This window comes from Hippocampus zosterae, chromosome 15, assembly GCF_025434085.1.
Source record: "Hippocampus zosterae strain Florida chromosome 15, ASM2543408v3, whole genome shotgun sequence".
In the NCBI taxonomy this organism is placed as follows: Eukaryota; Metazoa; Chordata; class Actinopteri; order Syngnathiformes; family Syngnathidae; genus Hippocampus; species Hippocampus zosterae.
The window spans coordinates 16,540,924-16,562,472 of record NC_067465.1 but is presented as its reverse complement, the minus strand read 5'-3'; the positions used below and the strand labels follow the sequence as shown (position 1 = coordinate 16,562,472).

Below are 21,549 nucleotides of genomic sequence, written 5' to 3'. Positions count from 1 at the left end.
GAATGGGAGTCTCACTGTTGTTAACCTCCCAGAATGCACCGCAAACTGGCCACGTCGTTATCCCTGGCTCTCAAACAAATTGCACATTTTCAGTGTCACTTGATAGCATTTGAATCCGTGTATCATTCGTTCTTTCGTTTTTCAACTGCTAATCGAAACCAAAAAATAAAAAGATTTTGTTTTTCGTTTTCTTAATCCAACATGAAAAACGAATATATTTTTTTCATATTTCCATTTTAGGCTCGGATCAAAAATACGAAACTGAAAAACGGGCCACATTTGCTTAGTTTATTAGAAAACGCTTGAAACTTGTTTATTCCAAACACGTTACTCTGTATGTCCATCCATCCATCATCTACCGCTTATCCGGGGCCGGGTCGCGGGGGCAACAGCTTTAGCAGGGAAGCCCAGACTTCCCTCTCCCTAGCTACTTCTTCCAGCTCTCCCCGGGGGATCCCGAGTCATTCCCAGGCAACCTGGGTGACATAGTCTCTCCAGCGTGTCCTGGGTCTTCCTCGGGGTCTCCTCCCGGTGGGACATGACCAGAACACCTCACCGGGGAGGCGCTCAGGAGGCATCCGAATCAGATGCCCAAGCCACCTCATCTGGCTCCTCTCGATGTGGAGGAGAAGCGGCTCGACTCTGAGCCCCTCTCGGATGACTGAGCTTCTCACCTTATCTCTAAGGGAGAGCCCGGACAACTTGCGGAGAAAACTCATTTCAGCCACTTGTATCCGGGATCTCGTTCTTTCGGTCACGACCCATAGCTCGTGACCATAGGTGAGGGTTGGGACGTAGATCGACCGGTAAATTGAGAGCTTCGCCCTTTGGCTCAGCTCCTTCTTCACCACGACAGACTGATACAACGTCCGCATCACAGCAGACGCTGCACCGATCCGCCTCTCGATCTCCCCCTCCCTCCTACCCCAACTCGTGAACAAGACCCCAAGATACTTGAACTCCTCCACTAGGGGTAAGATCTCCTCCCCGACTCGGAGGGGGCACTCCACCCTTTTCCGACTGAGGACCATGGTTTCAGATTTGGAGGTGCTGATTTTCATCCCAAATGCTTCACACTCGGCTGCGAAACGCTCCAGTGAGAGTTGGAGAGCCCCGTTTGAAGGAGCCAACAGCACATCATCTGCAAAAACCAGGGATGCAATACTGAGGCCCCCAAAACGGACCCCCTCAACGCTTCGGCTGCGCCTAGAAATTCTGTCCATAAAGGTTATGAACAGAATCGGCGACAAAGGGCAGCCTTGGCGGAGTCCTACCCCCACTGGAAACGATCCCGACTTACTGCCGGCAATGCGAACCAAACTCTGACATCGGTGGTATAGTGACCGAACAGCCCGTACCAGGGGGTTCGGTACCCCATACCCACGAAGCACCCCCCACAGAACTCCCCGAGGGACACAGTCAAACGCCTTCTCCAATTCCACAAAACACATGTAGACTGGTTGGGCGAATTCCCACATACCCTCAAGGACCCTGCTAAGGGTGTAGAGCTGGTCCACTGTTCCACGGCCGGGACGAAAACCACACTGCTCCTCCTCAATCTGAGGCTCGACTTCCTGACGGCCCCTCCTCTCCAGCACCCCTGAATAGACCTTACCAGGGAGGCTGAGGAGTGTGATCCCTCTGTAGTTGGAACACACCCTCCGGTCCCCCTTTTTAAAAAGAGGGACTACCACCCCGGTCTGCCAATCCAGAGGCACTCTCCCCGTTGACCACGCGATGTTGCAGAGGCGTGTCAACCAGGACAGCCCCACAACATCCAGAGCCTTGAGGAACTCCGGGCGGATCTCATCCACCCCTGGGGCCTTGCCACTGAGGAGCTTTTTAACCACATCGGTGACTTCAACCACAGAGATAGGAGAGCCCACCTCAGAGTCCCCAGGCTCTGCTTCCTCCAAGGAAGGCGTGTTGGTGGAGTTGAGGAGGTCTTCGAAGTACTCTGCCCACTGGTTCACAACGTCCCGAGTCGAAGTCAGCAGCGCCCCATCACCACTGTACACAGTGTTAGTGGTGCACTGCTTCCCCCTCCTGAGACGTCGGATGGTGGACCAGAATTTCCTCGAAGCCGTCCGGAAGTCGGCTTCCAAGGCCTCACCGAACTCTTCCCACGCTCGGGTTTTTGCCTCGGCGACCACCGAAGCCGCGGTCCGCTTGGCCAGTCGATACCCGTCAGCTGCCTCTGGGGTCCCACAGGCCATAAAGGCTCGATAGGACTCCTTCTTCAGCTTGACGGCATCCCTTACTGCTGGTGTCCACCAGCGAGTACGGGGGTTGCCGCCACGACAGGCACCAACCACCTTACGGCCACAACTCAGATTGGCCGCCTCAACAATAGAGGCACGGGACATGGTCCACTCGGGCTCAATGTCCCCCGCCTCCCCCGGAACATGGGAAAAGCTCTGTCGGAGGTGGGAGTTGAAACTCCTTCTGACAGGGGATTCCATCAGACGCTCCCAACAAACCCTCACTATACGTTTGGGTCTGCCAGGACGGACCGGCATCTTCCCCCACCATCGGAGCCTACTCACCACCAGGTGGTGATCAGTTGACAGCTCCGCCCCTCTCTTCACCCGAGTGTCCAGAACATGCGGCCGCAAATCCGATGACACGACCACAAGGTCGATCATGGAACTACGGCCTCGGGTGTCCTGGTGCCAAGTGCACAAACATAAGGGTGTCCTTATGTTTGAACAAGGTGTTCGTTATGGACAGTCCATGACGAGCACAGAAGTCCAATAACAAAACACCACTCGAGTTCTGATCGGGGGGGCCGTTCCTCCCAATCACGCCCCTCCAGGTCTCACTGTCATTGCCCACGAGAGCATTGAAGTCCCCCAGTAGAACAAGGGAGTCCCCAGCAGGAGTACTCTCCAGCACACCCTCCAAGGACTCCAAAAAGGGCGGGTATGCTGAGCTGCTGTTTGGTGCATATGCACAAACAACAGTCAGGACCCGTCCACCCACCCGAAGGCGGAGGGAGGCAACCCTCTCGTCTACTACTCTGTATGTTTGACATTTAAATCGTGTCGTTATTTCGCTAGCGGCTTGAAGAGCTAGTTTGTAAATACGGTGGCCTTTGAGGGAGGGACAAAATCCGTTTTGCAATGTGCTACATAGTGTGAAATGTTCCTAACGTGTATGTGTATATGTGTGTGTGTGTGTGTGTGTGTGTGTGTGTGTGTGTGTGTGTGTGTGTGTGTGTGTGTGTGTCGGAGGGGGTTGGGGGATAAACCGTGTATGCAGGTTGGCTCGAAACCCGGTACAGTAGTAAAAGAAATGTTTCGTCCTTGTCCGGAGTCTAGCTGCAAAATTTTGTGTAACAGAGTTAACATCTGATATTGGAAGATCAAAGAGCAGTATATGACAATAATCGAGGCGAGACGGAACAAATTCATGAATTAAGATTTCTGCGTCACAAGATTTTTTTTTGCCAATATTGAAAAAAAAACCGTGTCTAATCATATTCCTGATGTGGATTTGAAAAGATAGTGTCAGGTTAAAGACAAACTGTGAATTGACCTGGCTGCGCTGTCCTGCCCTTATGATTGTTGTTTGGAGACTACCCCCACCCCCTGATCTAGTTAAAATGGTATAACCCAAGAGCCAAGGTGCAGCTTGCCATCATTACTGTCAGTTGCTCTTTCGGCTCCCAAATGGCTCCTCAGTTTTTTTTGCTTAAATTAATTTAATACCAAAAATAACGTAATATTAGGTGTAAAATGAAGTACTAATGCAAAAAATAGACATTATATCAAATATTTATTATTTATATGGCTTTATTTATATTCTTCTGAACATACTCAACATGGAGTGCTACAAAAATAAAAACAAAGTACAAAGACCCATCTCAAAACAAGGTCGTCAAAAAGTTCCAATCTCTGAATGTGTATATTTATAAGCTTTTAACTATTTACAGTAAAACAACATAAGTAAGCTTTGAATGCCACACAACAAATTATAAATTAAAATTGGTAAAAAAAAAAAAAAAAAAAAGCACCATTCAGGTAAAGGTTTTAGCATGTCTTTAGCGAAGATTGGCATGAAGAAAAACCAAGTGCCTCAGCTTTGAGGGGTTGATCCTGTTTCTCCTCTCTGTTAATATTTGCCCTGTTTTGGAGAAGATTCTCTCTGAGGGGACAGATGTTGCGACAACACACAGCCAACACAAAATGGATGAAAATCCCTTGCAATCATTTTACCCAGTTCCTCGTCAATTGTGTTCTGTTTTGCTGGTTTTATAGCTTTTTGTATAAAGTGGCTCATAGAGCTCTGGGTTGTACATCTAGGCAGTTGTGACATTGCAGCAGCAGCAACAGTTGCAGACACACTAGCACCTTCATTAATAGCTGGTTCCCTTGCTTGTCTTTTCTCTTCAAATTGTACTGATGGGTGGACATTTCTGATGTGCCTGTGCTGGTTATTTGTGGAGCATGATCTTTGGGATATTTTAACCTTGCAGTCTACACGCTGCCTTTGAACGATCAATTAAATTGAAATGAGTCCATATTTCACTGCGTTTCCTATCCATTTTCTCACCTTTCCACTTTCCACCGTGTTGTTTTTTTTCACTAACTAGCTCTCGTCTCCTCGTCTGTCTTGTTCGCGTGTTGCTCAGTGTGCTGCTGTGTGTGTGTGTCTTTTCTTTAACCCCTCCCCCTTCTCTAAACTGCAGCGTGTGTGTGTGTGTGTGTAACCCTCCCCTTCCGGCTCCCAATGAGGTGAGAGCCGGCTCCCATCGTTCACTTCAAAGAGCTGGCTCTGGGAGCCAGCTCGTTCGCGAACGACACATCACTAGTTGCTATTCATGCACTTAAAGCATCAGTCAAACGCCATCATGACTTGTGTCATTAATAAAGCAAACATCTATTGTCTGTTCACAAAAACAAAACTGAGATTTTTCTTCCCAAAATAAGGTCACTTTAAAGAGCCCCCCCAAATCTTTGAACAGTCGTGTGCATTGTGGTTGCAAGACATTTTGTACTCACTGCATCAATAATATTGAGACCGGGCGCTCGTGGGCACAAGAGTTTGACCAACAGAATTGTCACACAGTCAACACATTCTTTGGCCAACACGTTTAATAGTTTTATCCCATTTTACTCTTTCCTATCCAAACAGTAAAATCCAAACAATTAAAATATACACTTAATAACATGTACACGTGGCTGACTTACAAGTGGCCACAGGAGTTGTTGGTTGACATTAGTTATCCCACAGACGACAGAACATTTTCCGTCAGCCATGCCGACATGAGCGATGTGATTACAGTATTCCAACAATGAACGCGATCCCAATTTATAACACTGGGGACACTTGCTTTGCCACAACACCAGGTCCACATGCGCAATCGAATGAAATGACTAACCCTTTACAAAAGGTAATGATGGTCTCTTTTTTAAGGTGTGCCTTAAATTAGGAACAGTTAGTGTAACAGAAGTCCCGCCCCTCCGCAGAGTGCTATGACACTTGGTTTTAGTATACAAGACATGCTCAGAATTTTGAAGTAGATGAAACATGTCTGTTTTCTTTTGCTCAGAGGTAGGAGAAAACAAGAATAAGTTGTAAAACTGCATGAACAAGCTGTAAAAATCACCATTAAAATTGGACTGTGGCTCCATACATGGACGTGAATAACCCCAAAAGTAAGTCAATAGAGTCAACATTTCTCATGATTAAGGTTGCACATTCACTTTTCCAGTCATTAATGAGAGTAAACTGGGAATTGACAAAATTGAAGGCTGGCTCTTAATAGAGAATTTAAATACAGTTGGGGGAAAATCTGAGTAAAACAAAGATTTCCTCCGATTTACATGTGCCATCTAAGGAGAGTGATATATTTTTGCATGGATGGCTCATTATTGTCGGTGCCTTAAAATAATGGCCAAAGTCATAGTTTGACAAAAAATAATAAATTGCCCTAACATATACTAAACATCTACATCTCTGCTAAAATTGTCAAAAAAATCCTTAAACAGATTTTTCAATTCTACACCTGGAATGAAATTAATAATGTAATCTAATTAGAAATAGGTTATTCTTTTGTTTGTTGTCTGAACCCCCGCCCCCCAAAAACACAGACCATTATTTTAAGAGGTTGAGGTTAACATCAGAATGGAAATGTACAGAAAATTTCCCAACTCTTTGCAGACCCATTCACCAGGCCAACTGACAAACAGCATGTGATGAAGTAGTGCACAAAAATCAGAAAATACAAATCTATAAACAGGTGACAAGTGCTCAATTCCAACAACCAAAATAACAGCGCCGGGTGTTGGAGGGGAAAAATCAAAAAGTAAAACTAACTCAGAGTGGCCAGGTGAGGCGATTCTAGTTGCCGTCTTCGCTGTCGTCGTCGTCGTCCTCACTGATGAGGTAGCCCCGCGCCCCGCTGTGGTGAGGCAACGGCGAGGGCGGCGGGGAGGTCTTGTTGAAGAAGGGCAGGCGGAAGGTGGGCGAGGGTGAGCGCTCCTCGCGAGTGGGGCTACTGCTGGGGCTTTGGCGAGGGCTGATGGCCTGCAGCATGCGACCTTTGCCCTCCTTCAGCATGTGCTTCTGTTCTCGCACACACACACACACATACACACACCAGAGAGACTCTTATTAACATTAATATTTTTTCTTGATTGAAGACAAAAATCTGTTGCGTTTTTTTGGGGAGGCAGATGAGGTTATTTGCGATTGAGGGTAGAGAAGGTGGCCGCTTTGGTTTTTGCCAAACTAGGATTAAATAAGTGTGCAGCAATGTTTCCCCATTGTTTGGGTTGCTATTATTGTGTTGGGATCATCAAGTATCGACCACTTTCAGGGGCGCAACATTTATTCATAAAGATGTGCAATTCTGTCATGCTGTTCAAGGGTCACTGTCCTGCCTGTTTTCCAGCTTTCCCAGGAGCAACACACCCGATTCAAATAATCAGGATTGTTCTAATGCTGCTTCAGAGCTGGCTGATGAGCTGATCATCTGAATCAGGTGTGTTGCAGCCCAGAGAGATGGAAAACAGGCAGGACAGTGGCCCTCAAGGACATGCCTGGGCTAAGTCCACTGTACTTTGTATAAGAAAACATTACACTTTTTTTCAATAGTTCAGACAAATTATTTTTATGTACAGTCATACCTCGGTTTTCGTCCAGAATCCGTTTCAGAAGGCTGTTCGAAAACAGATTTGTTCGAAAACTGAAACCACGTTTCCCATTATAATCAATGCAATAAATTTTCATCCATTCCAATTCTTGAAAACAACTTTTTAAAAGCATATTCTTTTACTATTTTACACCATAAACTGTATACAGATGTAATAAGAGAGCAGGTAAGATGTAAAATACTGTACAAACGTGTGTTTTATTTTTACCAATTTTAACAAACATTAACATTGTAACATAAAAATTCAAGTAACATCTCTCTCTCATCGTAACAATTATAGATTACATTATTTTACACCTTAAACTAATAAAGCCTTTTTTCTCAAATCTCCATACAATTGTATCGTATTGTAATCGTATCTTGCTAGCCGTTTCTCATTTATGAAAATAAGCAAAAGTTTCTCCACTTCCTCTAATATTTAAGATAAGATATCCTTTATTCGTTCCACACTGGGGAAATTTACAGCCTCCAGCAGCAATGTATGTAGAAAGAAGAAAGAGAAAAAAACGACAAACATCTTTCAATTAAATGCAATATGAACACAAAATGGATAAATCGCAGTACTATTTACAATTTTCCTTCACATCATTTAATTATTATTATTATTATGATTGTTATTTTTTATTCATCAGCCTGACAGCAGTCGGTAGGAACGAGCGTCGGTATCTCTCCTTCTTGCAGCGCGGGTGTAACAGTCTCTGGCTGAAGGAGCTACCAAGTGCTGTCAGGGCGGGCTGGAGGGGGTGGGAGGGACTGGCCATCATAGCTTTTAGCTTAGTTAGCATCCTTCTGTTGCCCACCTCCTCCAGAGTGTCAAGGGAGCAACCCAGGGCAGAACTGGCCTTCCTGACCAGTCGCTCCAGTCTCTTTCTGTCCCGGGCTGAGATGCTGCCTGACCAGCAGACAATGCCATAATGGTTGCCTTACACGAGATCCTTTAGCCACATCAGTGACTTGAAGATGATCTTTCTTTTTAGGATGCTGCTGATCGTCAATTTCGGCATGCCGAACTCCTTAGCCAACACAGACACACGTACACCTGATTCATATTTCAAATCTTCCTTAATTAAATTAAATAGTTTTGCACACTATTTTCCTCTTTTTTTCCACCATCTTTACTACTTCCACTTGCTTTCTTTGGTGCCATGATTAGGGGCCGATACACAATGCAGAAATAACAGTCCGATTTGTGTAGATGTCAACAATTATGATGCTATTGTTTTATCTTTATAGAACATGTCCGCTCACATTGGATGCTTTTTAAAAAAAAAAATCATTATTGAACACGTCAGCTCACAATGGAACGCTACACGAGGACACGTCACTTCCTCGTGTATCGAAGGCGAGAGGAGTCGAGTGGCGCATTCATTTGCGCTCAGTTTGATCGATAACAGATTTTCGGTCGTAATCCGAGGCATAAAAAAAAAACTCTAAATTTTTAGTCGAAAAATACTACACTAACAGCATGTGGGAACCGTCGTGAGACAGGTTAGTTTTACCCTACTGATAATGTGTTGTCGCGATAGCAATCCTGCTCAGTACGAGAGGAACCGCAGGTTCAGACATTTGGTGTATGTGCTTGGAGCCAATGGTGCGAGGCTACCATCTGCGGGATTATGACTGAACGCCTCTAAATCAGAATCCCGCCTAGACGTGCCGATACCGTAGCGCCGCCGCCCCCCGGTTGGTCAAGGTTAGCGGCTCCGGCCGCGCGGAACGCCGTTCGACACTGGGCTGGGGTGCGCCCGGATGATGGGTGCCCCCTCTCCGGTTTATCACACCGCATGTTTGTGGAGAGCATGGTGCTAGAGCGTCATGAGTGACAGCGTCAGTTGGCTCTTGTATGAAGGTGCTTAGGTCGTCTTTTGTTTTCTTTCGTTCGTTCGTTTGTGCAATGAAGCGAATGAGCCAGCAGCCATGTCTGACCCGTAGGCTATATGATATTACCTCATTATCTGTGTTAGCAAACATTAATGTCCTGTTGTGGCTTGCATTGCACTTTGTCTTCACTGATACATAAGTATGAAATGATTGCTAACATTGGAGATTCTTTGTCTTTTATGGACACTTTCAGTCTGGTTTGCCGGCATGTCACTAACTTGTCTCGGCAGAGAGGGGTGCGCCCATCTGTGGGATGACATGTAAAAATGCAACGTCGTGCCTGCCCCCACCTCCCAAAAAAATAAAAACTTTCTTCATTTCCAGCAGCTGGCTCCCATTACAAAACTTCTCCTGTTGACATGTTTTTTCTCTGTGTCATCAAAACGAATACACGACATTACATTCTCACCAGAGCTCCTTCCGGCCCGAACATCTGCAGGAAGTTGCCAATGAACTCCCGGGACTTCTCCTCCCACTTCTGGATGAGGTCGATGCTCTTCTCCTCCACCTTGAGGACAAACTCTTTGCTCTTCTCCTCCACGTCTCGTACCTTCCTCTTCACCTTGTCCACACGCTCCTGCAGATGGTACTTCTTCTCCTGGGAACACGGTCACGTCACACATCAGTGCTGGCTCCCGACAAGATGCGAAGGCGACGGGCCTTTGCTTACGTTGATGAAGCTGACGTTGAGCTCCTTGGCCGTGTAGCCCCTCTGCAGGTTGCGCCTGACGTACACGTCGTAGTCGCGGACGATGCGCGTGATGATGTCAGAGGTGGAGATGCCTTCTGTCCGCTGGGTGGGCGCAAACATGCCTGTGGGTAGCACAGCAGGTTTTCAACCCTTGATGCAAACTGGGTTTTGTTACACCCCTTTATCTATCTATGCCAGCGACATATAGTGTCAGGCGGAACAATGAAATGCTCTTCCACTCCATGGACACAACGGCAGGATTTTTGTGAGCTTTTTTTGAAAGCTGGAACTGGAACTTAGTCAAGGCGGAGGGGAGAATGAACAGTTCCAAATATCAGTGTGTCCAATGAGAGGTTTCCGGCTTCCATCCCGTGTGCAGTTTGTATATTCTCCCGCCACGGGCTTGTTTACCTGCTTCCTTGATGTGCTTATACACGTCGTCACTGCCAGCCGAGGAGTACGGGATGTCATCATGGGCCACAAAGTCAATCTGGCCCAATCAATGAAAGTGACACAGCGGGTTCAGTCATTAAAAAAAAACAAAACTAAAAACATTAAAACAGCAAAGTGACAATTTCGTAGGGCCTCTCATCCACTCACGCGGTGTTTGGCGAGGAACTCTGGCGTCAACGTCCAGGGGGCGTTGCGCACCACTTCGTCCACGTAGCGGCAATGTCGGATGGCGTCGTAGCGCTCGTCTTCATTCATGACCGTGAAGCCCTTGAACTTGTGCGTCAGGTCGTCACTGCAGACTTGAAACAGGAAAAACAGAAGTGAGATAACCCCCACATGATTACGATGCCAAAGGGAGTCCGGTTCGACACCACTGCAAATTATAGTGCTCAATAAGGCAGAGCAATTTTGAAAAATAATCTACCACAATTTCCGGACTATAAACCGCACCTGATCAAAAGCCAGCTATATTGGGCCATAAAAATTCATTTGTACAGCGGCGGACCGCTTTCGACGAATAGCCGCAGGTCACCGTGTTATTAAATCGGCGATTATCGATATAATAAAACCAGCGGTCGATCTCCTGGAAACAAGAAAGCCAAACGCAGGTGCAGGTGCAGGTACAGGCACCCACGCCCCCACACACACACACACTTACCTCCGACTATGAGGTGTGTGTTTGGGAAGAGGCATTTGGCCTGCATTAGAGCCCTGGCATGTCCTGAGTGGAAAACGTCAAAGATCCCATCAGCATACACCCTCACGGGCCTTTCCGCTGAACAGACAGAAAAGGGCACGAGTGATGAATTCTGTGGACATCAACAGAAAAAAGGTGGTGGAGGGAAGGAAGGATCACTGCTAAGTTTGACTCACGCGGCGTTCCCCGTTTGGCCTCTTCCATGCAGACCCTCTGGTAAGGCTGCGAATTCGCTGGCACCAGCTCGTCGGCGAAAGGCGCTGGCTCCTTCAACCCCTAAAGGAGCCCCAATCGACATGAGAGGTTAAGCAGCACTCAAGAGCCTGCCCAGCTCTTTCCACACGACATATGAGAAACCATACCATTCAAAGGTTTGGGGTCACACACAAAATGTTGCGTTGGTGCGTCACAATTGCTTGCTTTAATGCATTGTGCAGCTCCTGGTGTGCGCGCTTGCACCACTAGGAGGCAGATAAAGACCTACTACCCGCACAGGGAGTTGATGATGAAACAGAAGACCTTCACAACTAAGCTACAATAATGAGTTGATTTTGCAGAGGATAAAGAATGTGTGCAACATGAACATCTGCTGTGTTTTACAATGTGTGTTAGCAGTAAGCTAGTGGACCTTCACAACCAAAGTGGTTGCAGCAAGTAGACTTCGAATTGAAGAAAGCACTTGGCCTCATTGTTTTGAAACATAGTTCACTCGCTTGAGCTTTTTACCGCTTGTTGTTAAGTTGACTGCAAAATAGCGGCGGCAATTCAAATTTTCTCACAACGTAAGAAAAAAAAAAAGGCGAGATAATACCGCATAGGTCTATAAAGCTCCTTCAGTGAGAGACTGTTACACCCCAATATCTAAATTCTTGATCATTTGGGGTGGATTCTTATGGACTAAGCTATCTTAAAGTTGGTCTGAAATAATGCACTCCATGCGTTCAATCAGTAAATATATATAACAATAAATTATATTTTCTACAATATTGTGTGTGTGTGTGTGTGTTGGCGTGCGTGTGTAAAGTGTAAATTCACTTAGAGCAGATTTAATGAAGAGCGTTGAAATTGTAGTGTGTAAATTAAATTAAAATGCATTTTAGATCCAGAATTGACTTTAGAGTCTTTAGCGAGAGTTGTGTTTTAAATCAGTGAAGGAAAATTATGGCGTACTACTTTTCTGGAAAGTGGAAGACGGTATGTGTCAACGGAAGAGCGAAGGCGGTGATCATGGGACCCTGTAGCTGTTAACGTAAAACAACGCGGCAACTTTTCATGACCAAACAAGGCCCGTGCTCCCTTGCTCTTCTGATTGTGCAATCGCAACAAAGTTGTTACCACATGAACCTGACATGCACACACACCCGCGGTGCCAACTCACCACGGTGCATCTGGGGATTTTGCCGATCCTTTCTCCCACCTCCTTGTCCACATTGGAGATGTCTCGTTTCCTCTTCCTGGACTGAAGTGGCGTGCTGGTGCTTTGCATCTGAGTCAGAGGTCAAGACAAACGACCATGACAGTTGCTGCGTGCCAGAGCGGCGTCCAGCTAAAGTCACACGTCATATCACTGACGCAAGGGCGCCCATATTCAATGCCCGCTGACTTCGGATGACCCCGTGGTGTGACTAACTGTCAGCTGAGTGACTCGCGGCGGTCGCACACACTGCTCCTTTTAGACAACATAATCAGCATCTGCTCCCCCGTTCTCGATGAGTTAGCGCAAATTTCTCTTCTTGTGCTTCTGAGGATGGATGAGACACACTGTTTCAATTAATTTGGCCCTTGGTCAGTCGTTTTACATACACATTGGAGCCAGGATCAATTGCCACCCATAATGGTGCCATGACCGTTGCATAATGCGTCCCCAAACAGCTCATAACCCCTGCAACGTGCCAACGTAGCCCTGCTTGGGAACTACTGCTTACTTGACATTTGTAAGAATGGTGTCCCATACACCTTAAAGCAGGGGTGTCCAAACTTTTTGCCAAGGGGGCCAGATTTTAAGTGGTAAAATGTCGGAGGGCCGACCTTGGCTGACATTCTTTACATTGAACAACAATATTGTTCAACAAATTTTAGTAAGCCAGTCTGTTTCACAATTCCATTTTTATTTGAATTTCAACAATCTTAAGAATTTCTTTTGGTTCATTTGAAACAGGTATATCACATGCAACTGCTTATTCACTTGACTTTTTCTTAAACGGAAGTCTCCTCAGAGCAAATTGATTGATTTGAAACATAAAATGTATCACCGTGACTTTTCAATAGTCACAAAACCTTTGACTCGAACAACAGGGAAATGAACAAGCAATACACATATCCACAACTGCAAGGATCATTTGAAATATGACATATCAGTCAATATAAGCACGCAGTGATGTCTTGTTAACTCGTGAGTGATGCCCTCTAGTGTCTAAATGCTATTACTCATTTAGTGAATGCTATTACTCATTTAGCCACTAGAGGGAAGCAGTACTCTATGAAACATCACTCACCAGTCTATGAGACCTCTGTCAATGCAACACGTGTTCCATTGCGCCCAACCGGAGGGCCAGACGGCACTGATTTTATGACAGGGGCCGAGGGCCGGATGAAATTCGACCGCGGGCCGGATTTGGCCCCCGGGCCGGACTTTGGACATGCCTGCCTTAAAGGGTTCTAACACCTCAACTAATGATCCTGTATTTAGCCCATCTCTTGAATTTTTCATTGTTCCTTAACTGATTCCAGGACACACGGTGTAATTCTCTCAATTTTGTTTACCGTATTTTCACGACCATTCGGTGCACCATATTGTTGGGCGCAGTATCATTAACGGGTGCTATTTCTGTATTTGACACATAGACAAAACGCACTGTATTATTGGCCGCAGTTTTACAGTGGTAAAACATACGCCAGCATAAACATACGGCATGCATGCGCACACGCTAAAAACACGTTAGCTTGAAGCATACGGTAGCATGCCAAGACATACGGATACAAGCTAAAAACACGTTTTTAAAAAGGCAACGGAAGCAAAACTGAGTTCCGTTGTATTTTATTTAGTCATCGTACAATGTACTCACGTTTTTCGATCAATCATCACCCAGAAATCCAGCAAAGTCCTCATCTTCTGTATCAGAATTGAACAATTGTGCATGTACCCGTAATCAATCAAAAACGCAGTGTTCCCTCTCGTGAAGCCGGCTTTGCCAAAAACTCGAACAACAGTCCAAGCAGACACAATCAATTCGCAAATTGTGGCGTATCTCGCCCGGCGCTGCCTCTCACTCTTTGCAAAATTGTGTTTGCCATCGATCATCCATTGTTTCCATGCCGCTCGCTACTTTACTTTGAACGCCCGGTTGATGCTGATGTCCAGCGGTTGGAGTTCTTTAGTCAAGCCTCCGGGAATAACGGCAAGCTCAGAGTTCATTTGCTTGACTTGGTTTTTCACCGCTGCTGTGAGATGGGCACGCATGCCAAAAGCATAACCGATGGCTTGAAATTTGAACTGAGCTTCGTAGGCGTGTCTCTTTGTAGAATTTGTTTTCGGGTGTTCTTAGAAACCAAAACAGAATTTTTTTTTCAATAATGCACATAGCCATGTGCTCATGGTCATGGTCATGCTCATGGTCTACCGGTGTCAAATCTGGAGGTCCTTGAAAATGGGATTTCTGATCACATGGAAGTTTTATTTGACGTAGTCTTATCGCATGCTGCTGTGAAATCTGCAGCTCCTAGTTGTAAACACCGAATGTTTAACCCTCGCAATGCTAGTCGTTTCTCTGATGCCTTTAATAACCTTTGCGTACCCTCGTCTAACACAGAGGAACTCACCTCTTGGTTCGACTCATCATGCCGTGCCATCCTGGATTTGGTGGCTCCTTCAAAAACTGTGCTCCATCCATCCATCCATCTTCTACCGCTAATCCGGGGCCGGGTCGCGGGGGCAACAGCTTTAGCAGGGAAGCCCAGACTTCCCTCTCCCTAGCTACTTCTTCCAGCTCTCCCCGGGGGATCCCGAGGCGTTCCCAGGCCGGCTGGGTGACATAGTCTCTCCAGCGTGTCCTGGGTCTTCCTCGGGGTCTCCTCCCGGTGGGACATGCCCGGAACACCTCACCAGGGAGGCGTCCAGGAGGCATCCGAATCAGATGCCCAAGCCACCTCATCTGGCTCCTCTCGATGTGGAGGAGAAGCGGCTCGACTCGGAGCCCCTCCGGGATGACCGAGCTTCTCACCTTATCTCTAAGGGAGAGCCCGGACACCCTGCGGAGAAAACTCATTTCGGCCGCTTGTATCCGGGATCTCGTTCTTTCGGTCACGACCCATAGCTCGTGACCATAGATGAGGGTTGGAACGTAGATCGACCGGTAAATTGAGAGCTTCGCCCTTTGGCTCAGCTCCTTCTTCACCACGACAGACCGATACAACGTCCGCATCACAGCAGACGCTGCACCGATCCGCCTGTCGATCTCTCGCTCCCTCCTGCCCTCACTCGTGAACAAGACCCCAAGATACTTAAACTCCTCCACTTGGGGCAAGATCTCCCCCCCGACCTGGAGGGGGCACTCCACCCTTTTCCGACTGAGGACCATGGTTTCAGATTTGGAGGTGCTGATTTTCATCCCAACCGCTTCACACTCAGCTGCGAAACTCTCCAGTGAGAGTTGGAGAGCCCTGTTTGAAGGAGCCAACAGCACCACATCATCTGCAAAAAGCAGGGATGCAATACTGAGGCCACCAAAACGGACCCCCTCAACGCTTCGGCTGCGCCTAGAGATTCTGTCCATGAAGGTTATGAACAGAATCGGTGACAAAGGGCAGCCTTGGCGGAGTCCTACCCTCACTGGAAACGATTCCGACTTACTGCCGGCAATGCGGACCAAACTCTGACATCGGTGGTATAGTGACCGAACAGCCCGTATCAGGGGGTTCGGTACTCCATACCCACGAAGCACTCCTCACAGAACTCCCCGAGGGACACGGTCAAACGCCTTCTCCAAGTCCACAAAACACATGTAGACTGGTTGGGCGAATTCCCACATACCCTCGAGAACCCTGCTAAGGGTGTAGAGCTGGTCCACTGTTCCACGGCCGGGACGAAAACCACACTGCTCTTCCTCAATCTGAGGCTCGACTTCCTGACGGACCCTCCTCTCCAGCACCCCTGAATAGACCTTACCAGGGAGGCTGAGGAGTGTGATCCCTCTGTAGTTGGAACACACCCTCCGGTCCCCCTTTTTAAAAAGAGGGACTACCACCCCGGTCTGCCAATCCAGAGGCACTCTCCCCGTTGACCACGCGATGTTGCAGAGGCGTGTCAACCAGGACAGCCCCACAACATCCAGAACCTTGAGGAACTCTGGGCGGATCTCATCCACCCCTGGGGCCTTGCCACCGAGGAGCTTTTTAACCACATCGGTGACTTCAACCACAGAGATACTGCTTCCCCCTCCTGAGACGTCGGATGGTGGACCAGAATTTCCTCGAAGCCGTCCGGAAGTCGGCTTCCATGGCCTCACCGAACTCTTCCCATGCTCGGGTTTTTGCCTCGGCGACCACCGAAGCTGCGTTCCGCTTGGCCAGTCGGTACCCGTCAGCTGCCTCTGGGGTCCCACAGGCCATAAAGGCTCGATAGGACTCCTTCTTCAGCTTGACGGCATCCCTTACTGCTGGTGTCCACCAGCGAGTACGAGGGTTGCCGCCACGACAGGCACCAACCACCTTACGGCCACAACTCAGATTGGCCGCCTCAACAATAGAGGCACGGAACATGGTCCACTCAGACTCAATGTCCCCCGTCTCCCCCGGAACATGGGAAAAGCTCTGTCGGAGGTGGGAGTTGAAACTCCTTCTGACAGGGGATTCCGCCAGACGCTCCCAACAAACCCTCACAATACGTTTGGGTCTGCCAGGACGGACCGGCATCTTCCCCCACCATCGGAGCCTACTCACCACCAGGTGGTGATCAGTTGACAGCTCCGCCCCTCTCTTCACCCGAGTGTCCAGAACATGCGGCCGCAAATCCGATGACACGACCACAAGGTCGATCATCGAACTACGGCCTAGGGTGTCCTGGTGCCAAGTGCACACGTGGACACCCTTATGTTTGAACAAGGTGTTCGTTATGGACAGTCCGTGACGAGCACAGAAGTCCAATAACAAAACACCACTCGAGTTCTGATCGGGGGGGCCATTCCTCCCAATCACGCCCCTCCAGGTCTCACTGTCATTGCCCACGTGAGCATTGAAGTCCCCCAGTAGAACAAGGGAGTCCCCAGCAGGAGTACTTTCCAGCACACCCTCCAAGGACTCCAAAAAGGGTGGGTATGCTGAGCTGCTGTTTGGTGCATATGTACAAACAACAGTCAGGACCCGTCCCCCCACCCGCAGGCGGAGGGATGCAACCCTCTCGTCCACCGGTGTGAACCCCAATGTACAGGCACTGAGCCGGGGGGCAATAAGTATGCCCACACCTACTCTGCGCCTCTCACCGTGAGCAACTCCAGAGTGAAAGAGAGTCCAACCCCTCTCGAGAGGACTGGTACCAGAACCTAGGCTGTGTGTGGAGGCAAGTCCGACTATATCCAGTCGGAACTTTTCTGCCTCACACACCAGTTCGGGCTCCTTCCCTGCCAGAGAGGTGACATTCCATGTCCCAAGAGCTAGCTTCTGTAGCCGAGGATCGGACCGCCAGGGTCCCTGCCTTTGGCTGCCGCCCAGCTCGCATTGCACCCGACCCCTTTGACCCCTCCCACGGGTGGTGAGACCATGAGAAGGGGGACCCACGTTGCCTCTTCGGGCTGAGCCCGGCCGGGCCCCATGGGTGTAGGCCCGGCCACCAGGCGCTCGCCAACGAGCCCCACCTCCAGGCCTGGCTCCAGAGGGGGGCCCCGGTGACCCGCGTCCGGGCAAGGGAAACTGGATACCATCGATTTTATTTGTCCTTAAGGGGCTTTGTGAGCCGTGCTTTGTCTGGTCCCTCACCTAGGACCTGTTTGCCATGGGTGACCCTGCCAGGGGCATAAAGCCCCAGACAACTTAGCTCCTAGGATCATTGGGACACACAAACCCCTCCACCACGGTAAGGTGAGGGCTCACGGAGAGGAAAAACTGTGCTCCCAAAACCTAAACCCGAGCCTTGGTTTAACGACATTACTCGTGCAGCTAGGCAAGGGTGTCGCAAAGCTGAACGCAAGTGGAAAAAAGACAAATTGCATATCTCTTATCAAATTTGGAAAGACTGCTGGCATAACAACCAGCTCACAGTAAAAGAGGCCAAAAGAGAATATCTGTCGGACCTTATTCAAGCTAACTGTCACAACCCACGCGCACTATTTAAAACGATAGATTCTGTACTCAAACCCCCTCTGCCTACTTGCTCGGCATTCTTCACCCGAGATGTGCAACAAATTCCTTCAGTTTTTCATTGATAAGGTCTCTAGGTAGGACTCCCGTCTCAAATACCGCATCTGACCCCTCTGTCCATGTTCCACGTTCAGCTGTACAAAATTCTTTTCAAACTGTGTCCTTGGCGCTTTTGGAGGATGTAGTTCGCCAGACGAAGCCATCTGGCTTCCCTTGCGACTCTCTTCCCCCGCACTTCTTTCAGGAGGTTCTCCCGAGTGTTGGCGCATCGGTCTTGGATATCATCAACAGTAGTCTCTCTTCTGGTGTAGTTCCCCAACAGTTTAAACATGCTGTGGTCCAACCCTTGATCAAGAAACCTGGTCTTGATCCAGATGTGCCGTCAAGTTTCAGGCCCATTTCCAAACTGCCTTTCATTTCCAAAATTCTGGAAAAAGTGGTGCACATGCAGTTGAAACTTTTCTTGGATGAACATAACATCTTGGAGGTCTTCCAGTCAGGTTTCAAGACGATGCATAGCATGGAGTCAGCCCTGTTACGCGTTTCTAATGACATCCTCCTGGCAAATGACTCTGGAGACCACGTGTGTCTGGTTTTATTGGACTTAACTGCAGCATTTGATACAGTGGATCACAGTATTCTGCTGACTCGTTTGCAGCACTTGGTGGGCATTGGCGGCAGTGCTCTTCAGTGGTTTAGGTCCCATCCAGCTGACAGACAGACAGCTGACCTTTTGTGTCAGCCTTGGCTGCTCTGAGTCACACACTGCTCCCCTGTCATGTGGTGTTCCACAGAGCTCAATTCTGGGGCCTCTGCTGTTCTCGCTGTATCTGCTCCCATTGGGTTCCATCTTAAGGAAACATGGTATTCCATTCCACTGCTATGCAGATGACTGCCAGATCTATGTCCCACTGAGCAAGAAAGACGCCTTCTCATTAAGCCCACTCCTATCCTGTCTGGAAGAAATCAAAACCTGGATGGCACAAAATTTCTTGAAATTCAACGAAAAGAAGACAGAGGTAATATTGTTTGGTCCCAGTGGCCCTTGTACATTCCATCCTGTAGACTTGGGCCCCCGGTCTCCTTATCTTAAGTCAAGAGTTACTTTAAAGATCCTCCTCTTTGTTTTCAAATCTCTGAATAATCTCGCGCCACGTTACCTCTCTGAGCTCATCCGCCCCTACACACCTGCCCGGCGCCTCAGGTCTGTCGACCAGACATTATTAGAAGTACCAAGAACTAAACTAAGGCTCAGAGGGGATCAAGCCTTTTCTGTTGCTGGTCCCTCTCTCTGGAATGACCTCCCACTGAACATTCGGCAAAACTCACTTGTATTCTTTGGCATTCGACTCAGCACGACTTAGATTTGTTCTTGGTTTTACTGTTTGGTGCTTTCTACCGCCTTTATTACTGATTTGTCTTACTGTTTATTGTGCATGTTAAATTGCTCCATGTACAGCACTTTGTATGCAGCGATGGCTGTTTGAAAGTGCTCTATAAATACTGTTGACTTGACTTGACTTGATAGCCACACTCTATACAGATGTTGGTACCTGCTAGGGGCGCCCCTTTAGCGTCCACTTACACGCCCACCCTTCACTCATTGGCGGACTTCTTTGCCGCATGCCTGTCCACAGTCACTTCCACCTTTTCTCTATATAAACAGCGTGTCGGCTGTCAGTCAGGTTTTGGAACTCAGCGCATACACAAGACGCTCCGCATCATAAGGTGTCCTGTCCATTTTGGAGAAAATTTAAGACTTTTAATGGTGCCTTATAGTCGTGAAAATACGGAAGTTTGACAGTAAACTTCAACGGAGAGTGCAAATAAATAGCTTGAAGCCACTAGTGAGATGATTTTGCTGCTACCAACTCGCGTCGTTTTTACATAATTAGTGCTGACAAGCGATTAAAAAATTATGAAATTAATTATGATCTGTAATTAATTGATCTAATTAATCTATAAATTAAAACCCCTATTTTCATTTTAAATTCATTAGATTATTGAGAAGATTGATATCTCAAAAAAAGTGACATTATAAAGTATTTTATTGTTTTTCAGTAGACTTGGACAGATGCAGTCCTAGCCATTTACTTTCTGCTGTATTTGAGAATAGTCAAAGTCCTACCTGTAACCTTTAGTTTCGACCATGAAGGGGAATATCACTGTTTTGTTTATTTTTCTAAATCAGTACGACAGAAATGTGGTGACATTCTAAATATGGACAAAACACAAACTCCTGTTTTAAAAAAGTGCTCTTAATAAATGTCATTTATGTATGTATCAAAGATCCTCTCTTTTAAAAAGCAAAATAACCACATGCTGTAATTTTTTTTGTCCCAACGCAAAGGGCTCGCTTGCATAAAAATGACCATTCAAGGACAACAGCAAACCCACATAAGGTGCAAAAACTATCAAACAATATCATTCTAAATCCATCCAAAGGTTATTAGGCCTGTAGGTCAAATTTAGAAGGAACAAAATATCTCCAAAAAATGATTTGCTCCCCCAAAAAAATAACAAATAAAAAAAGTCAAGACATTTTTAAAAACCAGCGTGAAAAAAAAATCACTGGAAGTACACATAAAGCGGCCTTTGGTGACAATTTGCTGTCGACCAGCAACCCAAGCCGCCTTTTAAACTTCTCGGAGTGTGAGGCAGACGAGCTTCTCCTGTTGAAGGCCACTTCCAGATATGCGGCGAACAAAGCAAGAGGCCTCCAACAGGTGAGTTTGTTATTTTTAAAAAAGCCAGCAAGCGGATTTTCCCATTGGCTTCATTTTGATTGAAGAGTGCAGCTGTGCGCATGTTATAAAAGCCCGCACAATAACAAGTACCAGTGGCAGGCGTGCCACCACTGCACATGACGTCACACAAGCCGCTTCTAAAAGTTTGGGAGAGGCAAGTCCTGTTTAACCGCATGCCTACTTCTCGGGCCTTTGTTACTAATATAATTTTCAGGAACAATTCCCTCAGGTTTTTCAAGATTTTGGGTGCTCTCTGCCCAGTATCCCACTACACTGGATACACCCTTGTACTAAACAGCCAGCAAATCCCACCTCCACATTCAGAACCAAAACAAGAGCAAACTGCAGTAAGCTAAACCTTTTTAACACAGTTACTTTAGGATTAATCACGTTCAAAAATCAGAATTTTTGCTTCCAAAATGAAGTGATCTTTTTTTCACCACAATGCTTCGAAGAGAAATTGTGCTATTTTATTTGCAACTCATTTATTTGTAGCTACAGTACAGGAACTAATTTTTAAATTATTCGTGGCCATGTCAAATGTCATTTTTGGTATATGCGGTGAGCTGTT

At 47.2% G+C, this 21,549-nt stretch overlaps 2 protein-coding genes across 3 annotated transcripts; both read right to left on the bottom strand.

Annotated features, from left to right (window-relative positions):
* Positions 1–5,078: 5,078 nt before the first annotated feature.
* LOC127616740 (choline-phosphate cytidylyltransferase A-like) lies at positions 5,079–20,378 on the bottom strand. 2 transcript variants are annotated; one of them, XM_052088538.1, is made up of 9 exons: positions 20,360–20,378; positions 12,260–12,367; positions 11,058–11,157; positions 10,843–10,959; positions 10,332–10,483; positions 10,143–10,221; positions 9,711–9,853; positions 9,450–9,638; positions 5,079–6,570 (listed from the first exon to the last, which is right to left on the bottom strand). In XM_052088538.1, exons 2-9 carry the CDS (start codon positions 12,365–12,367, stop codon positions 6,346–6,348), a joined length of 1,113 nt encoding a protein of 370 aa, XP_051944498.1. In that variant the 5' UTR covers positions 20,360–20,378; the 3' UTR covers positions 5,079–6,345. The 2 variants fall into 2 exon arrangements, 1 of the variants encoding a protein (XP_051944498.1); XR_007967167.1 differs by lacking the exons at positions 5,079–6,570; positions 9,450–9,638; positions 9,711–9,853; ... (1 more) ...; positions 10,332–10,483; positions 20,360–20,378 and adding an exon at positions 14,701–15,668 and having other exon boundaries at positions 10,904–10,959.
* On the bottom strand, positions 6,346–12,367 carry LOC127587601 (choline-phosphate cytidylyltransferase A-like). The gene is made up of 8 exons (XM_052046018.1): positions 12,260–12,367; positions 11,058–11,157; positions 10,843–10,959; positions 10,332–10,483; positions 10,143–10,221; positions 9,711–9,853; positions 9,450–9,638; positions 6,346–6,570 (listed from the first exon to the last, which is right to left on the bottom strand). The coding sequence occupies exons 1-8, from the start codon at positions 12,365–12,367 to the stop codon at positions 6,346–6,348; spliced, it is 1,113 nt and encodes a 370-aa protein (XP_051901978.1).
* Positions 20,379–21,549: the final 1,171 nt, after the last annotated feature.

Bases quoted from the DNA above. Each gene is read 5' to 3' on its own strand.
- LOC127616740 (XM_052088538.1), bottom strand. From the start codon at position 12,367: ATGCAAAGCACCAGCACGCCACTTCAGTCCAGGAAGAGGAAACGAGAC. The intron at 9,854-10,142 runs GTAAACAAGCCC...TGCTACCCACAG, and splicing joins TAAGCACATCAAGGAAGCAG to GCATGTTTGCGCCCACCCAG. The intron at 9,639-9,710 runs GTAAGCAAAGGC...CCGTGTTCCCAG, and splicing joins TCAACGTCAGCTTCATCAAC to GAGAAGAAGTACCATCTGCA.
- LOC127587601 (XM_052046018.1), bottom strand. From the start codon at position 12,367: ATGCAAAGCACCAGCACGCCACTTCAGTCCAGGAAGAGGAAACGAGAC. The intron at 10,960-11,057 runs GTGAGTCAAACT...CTGTCTGTTCAG, and splicing joins GGCCAAACGGGGAACGCCGC to CGGAAAGGCCCGTGAGGGTG. The intron at 9,639-9,710 runs GTAAGCAAAGGC...CCGTGTTCCCAG, and splicing joins TCAACGTCAGCTTCATCAAC to GAGAAGAAGTACCATCTGCA.